The sequence below is a fragment of the Alligator sinensis genome, unplaced genomic scaffold, assembly GCF_000455745.1.
Source record: "Alligator sinensis unplaced genomic scaffold, ASM45574v1 scaffold569_1, whole genome shotgun sequence".
NCBI classification, from domain to species: domain Eukaryota; kingdom Metazoa; phylum Chordata; order Crocodylia; family Alligatoridae; genus Alligator; species Alligator sinensis.
In genome coordinates this window covers 3077288-3087708 of record NW_005841914.1, presented here as the reverse complement: position 1 = coordinate 3087708, position 10421 = coordinate 3077288, and the positions used below count along the sequence as shown (strand labels likewise).

The 10421-nt window shown below is 40.9% G+C and overlaps 1 protein-coding gene across 1 annotated transcript in view; it reads right to left on the bottom strand.

The window, feature by feature from the left end:
* Nucleotides 1-10160, bottom strand: part of LOC102377402 (arylacetamide deacetylase-like 3) — a 17411-nt gene extending 7251 nt beyond the window's left edge. Inside the window, 1 exon segment of the mRNA XM_025198090.1 lies at nt 10150-10160. Within this exon segment, the coding sequence (XP_025053875.1) occupies nt 10150-10160 (11 nt within the window).
* Nucleotides 10161-10421: the final 261 nt, after the last annotated feature.

The following is a 10421-nucleotide window of genomic DNA, read 5'->3' as shown; positions in this document are numbered from 1 at the left end:
GGAAAGAGTCAAGAGAGAAGATGTTTTATATAAGCTTTGCTTTTGGCTGTTGGTGAGGAAACTACTAATTACACAGTATTGAACTGGATTCTGTTGGAGACTCTGCCAACAAAGTCCTAGCCTATGGGACTTCTGCATTTTATTCTTTGCCTTAGTTATTTCCAGAGGGTTACCATTCTCTACTTTTTCCTTCCACCAAACTGCTACATTTTATTCATAACCTTCCAGTTTCATAGATAGCAGAGACACAAACTACCCCAAAATTAGGAATACCTCCTTTTAGGCACTATTTTTTCTATTTCTACAACCACAATGCTCTTTTCACTGGTGCTGACAGTGCGTTCTAGATAAAAAATACTTTCAACATTTTCCAAGCCTCGTAGTTATAGCAATATAACCTGTGGGTTCAGAAAATAATCTTCCTGTTTCCTGCTCTTCCTATTGCACAACTGCTTGATGAAGTCTTTGCACTTTCTCCCAAAGCATTATCAATGGACTCTGACTTTTAAAAGATACCTTATTTTTTTTGAAAACCATATGTCCCCAGATGGAAACATGCACCTTACTTTTGGAAGGCAGAATGTAGGGGGAAAAAATTCAGTCGCATCTGATTGCATGCAGCAGCTCACTCAACCTCAGCCAGGTCAAAGGGTGCTAACCCTCCCAGTATTAACCCTCTCAAAAAGCTGCTAATGAATTGATGGCTATTGCCAGTTCCTTAACAACACTGCCTCTGCTTTTGTTGGGCCAGAGCAGGGTGGCAATCATTGGGCTGATTTATTGGGGGCAAAGGTGTGTATAGTATTCGAGTAAATATGGTACCAAATTTAATAATTAAAAAAAAAACAACTCGATCTGTACAGAATAAAGCAGGTATAGTCAGTTTGGGAGAACTCATTTCTTGTCACTCTGACAGCTATGAAGCCAAGAGAGTATATCTGGAGTTTGTTGGCCCTTAAAGGAAAGTATCAGGTTTATATTACCATAGTGCTAGAGGTGATGTATATCTTTTCAGATCATACACTGGTATCAAAGTCAATTGGGCTTAATATTTCCATAATGTACCTCCGTCCTTAAACAACCCATCGCGTTCTTTAAGAAACCATTCCTCTTCTGTTCAGTAGACAAGTTAACCATGCTGTTTATCATGTGTAGTAACTGAGCACTCTTAAAACCAGGTACACATGAAGCTCGATCTATTGTATGAAGGTCTTTCATACACATCTCATCAGACTTTGGTGGCTGATGAACAGGCTCTTTTTTTATTCTATACAGAATAGAGTAATTATGATGAGTTTAGGAAGAGAACCCAATTGTCATCTGAGAGCTATGAAGCCAAGAGAGAATATCTGGAATGTCTTAGTCCTTAAAGGAAAACATGATAGTTTTCCTAGACAGATTATAACTAGACAGGTAATATGGTGATTTTTATACTGACCCAACAAATAAGTTATAATGCTCATATTGTGAAGTTGAAATGATGTACATATGACCCCTACAGCCTGTATTTCCTACTCCTGTTCACTGTCGTTGACTGTACGGGTTCTGTGCGCTAATAAATGTCAGTGTATGTCAAAAGCATATTGCCTGTTTTCAAGAAACAGAACTAGTACTCCTGTTCCTCCTTTAGCTGTACACTTGTTAAGAAATAAAAACGTAGTACATGCATGTTCTGACATAAGACCGTATCTTAAGCAGTCATTTTCTAAGCACAGGTCTGTGGATCCAGACTTGCAAGAGATTGAGCGAGAGGTATGAAACATTCAATAAAATGGTAAAAACACTGAGGGAAGGGAATCAAAAAGCCAGTCAGATCTTCTTTTCCATTACCTGGCCACTGGAAAGATAAAAACCTGTTGCAAGGGGAAGGACCTGTCCCAAACCCCCAGCATACCCTTTTACAGATTCATCCTTATCCTGGGGCTGATTCAGACTCTCTTTCTGTTCCTCTCATTTAATTCTCAATGGGGGTGTAGGCTTGTAGCCATGTTGGTCTAAGGACAAAGATAGATGAGGGTCTTTGGGTAAATCTGATATGTTTTATCAGACCAACTCAAATAGCTGGAAACATTCTTCTTTGCAAACTTGAAAGAATAATTTTTCCAACTATCTGAGCTGGTCTGCTAAAAGATATCAGATTTACCCAAAGAACCTTATCTGCCTTCATTCTCAATGAGCATTTTAAGCAGACCACTTCATGTTGGCAAGTAGGTATGCATTTTCTTAGTTATGCTAACATTATAATGAATTGTTATAAGACCCTCTTGTTTGGGGATCGTCCTTTTTGTACAATTTCTCTGTCGTTCTCGGGTCTTGTTGAACATGTTTCTTACAGAGCTCGTGTCCTACATTCATTGCATTTCATTCAACCCCATGTGGCATTTGTTAAATTTAGAACAACTTTTCTGGCGTGTTACAAGAGATTTTGCTATTTCTTCACTGGCATGTTATAAAAGCCAAGTTTCAGGAACAATGATAGAGCATGTAGACAACAGAAATGTTCTGGAAGTAAAATGTACTTGTCAGACCAAAAATTCGTAAGGGAAGATACTTATATAAGCCGGTCTACATTTCTTTTGATTGGTAACATGATAATAATTAATTATCAAAGAGGCAAGGATTTGTTAGAGTGATATCTTTTATTGGACCAACTAAATAGTTGGGATAGAGTCAGACAAGCTTTCAGATGCTAGGTATTCTTCATCAGGACTGATTCAATTTCTTAAAGGATGCGATGGGTTGTTGATTAAAAACTGATCTGGTTCTGATCAGACCTGACGAAGAAGATCTTTCATTTAAAAGCCTAACTCTCACCCAACTACATAGTTAGTTGGTCCAATAAAAGCTGCCACTCTAGGAAATCCTTGCCTCTTGCACAAGCTGGACCATCACAGCTACTGCGTCACTCTTACACTACAATTAATTATACATTTTTGGCATTGATGCTTCTGGCAACTTTCCCAGTAGGCTCCTAGCCGTTCTGACTGCTTCCCTTTTTATTCTCTTTATCCTGTTTCTCTCTTTTGTCATTCCCTTTAGCCCCTCCTGCCTTCCACTCTTCTTTGTCAAACTGCATTTTGTATACAACACTTCTTCTAAAAGAGATTTCATCAGCCCACGTGTTGATTCTCTTACTATTACCTAATATGACTGTCACAATTCAGTCGCTCAGCTTGAATGCTGAGATATTTTCCTTTTGTTACATGTACAAGCAGTAAATAGGATACCTGTGGTCCAGTCTATGAGATATTGTGAGATGAAAGCATTTGGTGGAATTTGGAGAAATCCTGCTCCAATTGCTCTGCTGTCATATAGAAAGTAATCTTCACTTCCACTCCCTCTCCCTTCTCAAATGGACCTGGGAACATCTATCTAGGAATGGAAATGAGCCCTCGGTGACTATGAGGAATAAAGGAATTGCAATTTTAATAATCCTAGAAAAGCAACCTCCTAGCTTAAACAGCAGACTGCATTATCTGTTTACATCTTCTCTAAAAAAAGTCTCAGAGGATCAGTTTTGCAATGTAGAGCCTTCATACATTAGGAATATAATAACTGCTTGTTTGTCCTCTTAAGGAAATAAAGATAGCATGCTCACCTTCCTGTAGTTTTTTGGAACAACCGACAGAACGTCATTGAAATGATACACTTGTAATAGCACTCTTTAGGATGGATCAAATAGCCGGTGGAGAAAGGTTCTCAAATTGTACAGATTTTGGTAGCATCAATTCCACTGAACTCTCCTTCATTAGTTGTTGCATTCTGGTTGCCTTGATTAAAATTCATTTAAGTTTTGGGTGTTGGGGTCATGAAAATATTGTTATGTTTGTTGTGTAGCAAAAAGAGAGCGGAGCTGTAGTTATATCAAATGTTTCTCCCTTATTCCCTAGTTTGCTGATATGCTTTAGTAAGTCAGGAGGTATAATTTTCCTTGAAAGATATTTTTTTTCCACCTTAACCCATACATCCAGGTATGTTAAAATTCTATTTTCAACTATTATTTCAGCCAGTTTACCTAGTACTGAAGCTAAGCTCCTTGGTTGGTAATTCCCAGGACCATCCCAAGTCCCTTTTTAAAAGACAGGAGCTCTGAGTCCTTACTTTACAAACTGATTTTAAACAGAGACTGTATTTTGTTTTTAGCAGCTCAGCCATTTCATTCTTGGGTTCCCTTCAGCTGTCACGATCGAACACTAACGGATCTGACATCCCTGGTAGATGTTACACTTAAGACATGATTGATTAACCAGTTGATCACGTCTCATAGTGTAACCCGGCCCCACGTTCAAGCAATTAATGGTACGACAAAAATAAACTTTCAACAATTTCCAAGTCTTATAGTTATAGCAGTATCACCTGTGGGTTCAGAAAAAAAAAATCTTCCTGTTTTTTTTTTTTTAATGTGTAAGCCACAAAATTTTTACACATTTTTTGTAATGTGTAGCATGGCAGGAGGCACAACTGTTGGGACTGCGGATCAGATCCTTTGATTGAACGTCTGTGAGCGTCCTAAGTGACTTGCTGCTCTTTATTTATCCACTCATCCTTGTAGGTATTGAGCAAAATCTGGGAAGATACAATGTCATGAACATTAAAGAATATTTCAGTATAAGATGCTGAAGATCAGCTCTCTTTTTCCTTACATGGAAACTGTTGTAGCCCCATAGTTTATGCTATGCTCAAAACAGAAAAAGTTGATCAGATGAGTGGGTTAATTATCTGTTAGTCATTGTTCATTAGTCGGTTCCTTGTTCAAACTCCGTGCTGCAGTGACACCTGGTGGCCAGAAGGAAGAACAAAAGACGTGTTTTCCGTGTTCCTAGGTTTCCCACGATGCCTTTAGATGGCATTTTTAAACGTTACTAAACTTGGAGTTGGGTTGATGTAGTAGTCCAGGCAAGATGTGAGAAGCAAGGCTATTTGTGATATCTTTTATTGGGCCAACTGTATAGTTGGGAGAAATGTTAGACAAACTTTTGAGTACAAAGTGCCTTTATTCAGGTCTGGGTCCCACTGTGGGAAGGGCAGGAACTAGGAATGCTCTCTAGATAACAGAAACCTGACAATAAAAGAAGGAAGTATATGTGTGGCAAATGAGGAAGGTAAATACTGGACACCACATAGGAAAAGGAATTGGGAACCACTCCTCACAATCACCTTCTAATCACTTTCTAGTCACGATCGAATTAACTGCTCCCATTTTCAATACTGTAGATTGCCGTAATAGTGCTGAAATCATTAGCTTAGATGCCCCAAATGGTCTTTCATAGCTTTCTGTGATCATTTCATCTGTCTGAAGAGAACTGTTAAGACCTCATGCAGCAATAGTCCCAGGGACTTTGCAGGTTCAGGTGAGCATCACTGCACATTTTGGCACATTTTCCACAGCCATAAGACATTTTCTAGTTGTGTCATGACACCTATTTCAGTTTCTTCTGTATTGCATAAGGAATAACAATATGGTCCTTAGATTTGCCTCAGACATTGCATATTCAGCACCTTTAGAAACAGGTGGCATTAAAAATGCTTAAGAAACTAAATCTAGGAGGATACCATTAAAGAAGACCAAAAGCAAGTTGTCTCCCTTTCTTTAAAAAGTAAAGGAACTAAACAGCAGCTTCAGGAACTCAAACCTGACACAGTTTATAGCTCAGCTAATATAGCAAATGAAGGTATCCTAGTTTAAGTATATCTCATGATATGCAGAAAAAGGAGAACTAAAACCCTTCAATTAAATTTTACAGAAGAAATCCCTGTAGCATTAGCTGAGGAGCTAATTTGCACCGTACAGGACAGACCACCTCATGTGAAACAGCTACAGAGAAATCTTTGTTATGACCCAGATGAGTAATGAGTAGCACAGGGGTGGGCAAAATGCAGCCCGGGGGCCAGATGCAGCCCGCCTATCCAGCCCGTGGGGCCCCTAAAAAATTTAGAAAATTAATATTTATCTGCGCTGGGCTGGCTGTCATGCGGCCCTCGATGGCTTGCCAAAACTCAGTAAGCAGCCCTCCGCCCAAAATAATTGCCCGCCCCTGGCGTAGCATAACAGGTGGCATGACTGGGACAGGTGCTGACTTAGACGGGAGGTGGAAAAACCTACTGCCCCTGTGTTGCAGCTGCCCCGGGTACCCACCTGCCTTCTTATGCCTGGGTGAGTAAGGATCAGGAGAAGAATACCATCGATTCTGACACCAAAATACATCACTAACAAAAAGGATTCCTCTATGATGCCCAAATGCCATAGACACGACATAGGTCCTGATTAGCAAGCAGGTGGAAGATAAAAATATTTCAGGCCCAACAATTAATTTGATATCGTTTGGGGAAATGAGAGCAGAGTCTGACCCTGGAATTTGTTAGACGGGCACAGAAAAAGCTGCTGGCGCTGTGTATAATTCAGTCAAACTACCCATTCATCAGCCTGGGGATACAAACAAGCAGTAAGCGAATGCAGGCTTTCAGGTGCAAAAGGGATACGACGTGCATGCAACCAGTAGTGTAACTAGGACAGGCCGACCAGGACAACCACCCCGAGCACAAGCTTGGGTGGGGAAAAACAGCAGGAAAAAAACAGATGCTGCTTCAGTGACATGATCGTGCTGACAGTGCGGTGGCAGCCGGAAGTCACCACTGCCCCTGTGCATCACAGCTATCCTGGGCATCCAGCTACCTGGTTACACTTCCACTTACCATCTTCCTTTCCACCTTGGTTAAACTGCACATAAATGAATGACTTGACTAATAAAGCAGCCCATGAATCAATGCTTTTTAGGACCTTTCCACATGCAGCAGGGCAGAAACAGGATAATGCAAAAGAGCTTCAGATAAATATATACAGTTGCTCCTGCTCCATATAATTAGAACATATGATAAATTACCCAAAATAATACCTCCCCATGCTTCTGTAGCCTACAGGCCAGAACTTTATCCAAACCTAATATGTCTAATTATTTCTCACCTCAACTTACCCTAATGTTAAATATAGTTAGACAAGGGAAATAGGCATCCAGTAGATCCAGTAATGCTTTAATAGCAGATTTAAGGAGGCCATACAAGGCAGAAAGGCATCCTTCAAAAAAATGGAAGCTGTGACTGAATGAGGAAAATGGGAAAGCTCGCAAACTCTGGCAGGTTTAGTTTAAAAATGAAATAAGGCAAGCCAAAAAAAGAATATGAGGAGTGTTTAGCAAAAGATGTTAACGTTTATAAGAAAGATGCATTTTCATTTCCACCTGGGAAAACTTTTATAGTCTTTGCACTCTCCTATGCCTGAGGAAGGGTGTATGTGCCTGAAAGCTTGCAAATAAAGACATTTTTTTTGCAACCATCTAGGTGGTCTAATAAAAGATTTCACCTCTCCCAGAGTTGTGATTACTTAAAGTTAATAAGAAAAACTTTTTAAAAATGTATTAGAAGCAGGAAGTCAGCAAGAGCATTGGTGGGACTATCTGATGACCACGGTATAAAAGGTGCACTCAGGATTGATAAGGTCATAGCAGGAAAGCTAGACAAGTTCTTTGCATCAGTGTTTACCACAGAAGATACTAAGAAAATCCCCATACCAGATCATTCCTTCCTAGTAGATAGGTCTGAAGAGTTGGACCACATTGAAGTGACAACAGAAGTTTTAGAATAAATCAATAAACTGCAGAGCTTTTGGCAATAGTATCTAACCTATCATTACAAACAGAGGCCAGCCATCTTCAGAAAGGGCTTCCAACCCTAAGACAATGTCCTGTGGAGGACCTGTGCTCATGCTCAGACAAGCTGGTGCTTGCTTCCAGCTACTTTCCCCATAAGGGATCTTCAGTCAAGCTCCAGACAGATTAGTGTTTTTGTGTGCTTGTTTTTGCAGATGTCTGAATTTCTAAGGACTTTATGGACAGGATTTTTTTGCCCATTTTTTTCACGGTCTGACCATACATTTGCAGACAGTAGGCAACACTGTTTAGATATTTTATTTGGTTGCATAGTTTGTTTTTCAGTTTCTGTTTTTTTCACGTTTACTGTTTTTTAGAAGTGTATATTACTGATGACCTAAAATACTGCCAGCTTTGCCAGGTGCTCCCTCCAGAAAGATCACTTCCCAGTTTCAAACAGTTTACAAGTCAAAGGACTGAACAGACCCAAGGGTAACACACCACAAAGGGGAGGGTGTGAGGAAAACTGTAGAAGATGATAGTAATCTCTCTCCAGAGAATACATTTTCCATGTGGTCCCAAGTTCTTTAAACACCGTTGTCCTACAGTTGTTTTTAGTACAATGATCTATCTTCTTTGACCATGTCATACTACTCAAACGCAGGCTTCATGGTATAGGCAGTGACATCTTCAGCTAAAAAAAGTGGATTATATGAACCTGAAGTAGATAGTTGAGGTTTATAACCCTGATCTTAAATGTCTTTAGTATATTGTCTAGACTCAGCCATTTCTGATGCTTCAGAACACTGCGCTCTTTCAGGATATCTTCCAAGAATATGTTGTGGATGTAAAAGCATAGACTAATAGAAATGGAAGACATCTAAGTGTATCACCTCTAGCACCCTTGCTCAAGCCAGGATCATATCTGTCTAAGTCATCACAGACAAATATTTCTCTACCCTACATTTAGCAACTTCCAGGGACAGAAACTCCTAACCCCTCTAGGAATTTCTTTTCATTGTTTAACCACCACATAATTAGGAATTCTTGCCAACATCTAATTCAAATCTTCCATGGGGCAATTTAAGCTCATTGTTACTTGCCCTATAAATTGGCATGTTCCTGCAATAAGATGGGCACCGACTAGGCACGATAAAGAGCGGAAACGCTAAGGTCCAGTGACTAAAACAATGGGCGGGTTGTGCCCTGAGCACGTGTCTTTGGGAGATTGCTGTCCAGTGTCTCTAGTGACCAATGCTTGACAAACGTAGCTCTGCCTCCTGGACTTGTTTTCCTTAACAGTTATATGAATAACAACCACCTCAGTCTTCTGCAGGCCTCAGAAAATGTATGATGAATTAAGACAGTCCCAAAATTGGACTGCATAGCATGGCTCCAAGGAGTGAAATGAGACCTAAAATACTAATGTTTTTAGAGGAGGTTTAAGAGTACTTAGATTATTCACATCTAATGTGTAGGGACTCATCCTCTCATTCTTTGTTCTTTTTACAACGAAGAAAATAACTAATTTGTGGTAGCAGAGCTTTGTTGCCAGCCTTGGTCAAGGGACCTAGACCAATCTGCAGAAGTGTGGCTAAGCAGAAGGCCCCAAAGCTTGTTTCTGAGTGACTGTAGTATGAACCTTTGCAGCTGTGACAATTAGCTTGGTCAGCAAAGTAAAGGAAGCCATTCACATGTCTAACTAAACACAATTAAACAAAGCACAAGGCCTGAAAAGAGACACTATAAGGGAAGACCATACATTAAATAATCCAAATACAGTATATCATAGCTTAATCTTAAAACACTAGTTAGTAACGATTGGTGCAACCGAATGTATTAGATACTATTTTGCTATACTAGATACATTTTTATTAAAATGCTTAGATAATTCGTAAAACCAAAACAACCTTGTCAGAGAAGACCATAACTAAGGTAAAGAAGAACCAGGCCAGTGTTGAATAGCATTCCACAATGAGGAAAGAAAGGAGATAAAGATTCCTCCCTTTTACTTTCCCAAGAATATAAATCCCAAGTAATTGCCACCTTCCCAGTCCACAAGAGAGCTGATTTAATCCAGCTGCACAAGTTTCGGTGAAACAAAGAAATTTAAATAAAACCAGCCAGGTGACATTTTGCAGAATATTAGAACCAGGCATCTATAGATATTGGTATAGCTTGGAGAGAAATTTGGAGAACTCTTCGGCAAAGATTCGGAGAGCTTTGATGATTTGGGCAGTCCCCCTTGCTGCAGCTGACTGCGAGCTGGTAAATACTAGGGATGGGGGAGGAGAGCAGGGGGACTGGGACCATGGGGGACTCCTCCCAACCCCCCCAACTCCCCACTCCCCCAGCTCCCCGGCCAATCCCTGCTGCCCCCCCCACTGCCCCACGCTGCATGGGGGGGCTCTGCCATGACCCCTCGACCCCCCGTGCCCCCTCCGGGTGCCCCACCCGGGCCAGCTCCAGCCCTTTAAAAAAGAACGAGGAAAGCCCTAGGACTCACTGCTCCTGCATGGGGGCTTCAAGGGCTCATGCAGAGCCCCCCAAGGGGTGCAGGGCAGTGGGGGCAGCGGGGATCACCCCCACCTAAGGAGTGGTGAGTCCCGGGGTTTTTTCAGGTTTTTTTTTTCCTTAAAAGGCCAGAGCTGGCCCAGGTGGGGCACCCATGGGGGGGCTGGGGGAGCAAGGTGGGGTTGGGGGGCTCATGCAGAACAGCTAGACTAAGCCCTTTATTATATAAGAATGATGCTCTGACATGGCATTCTTAATAATGTT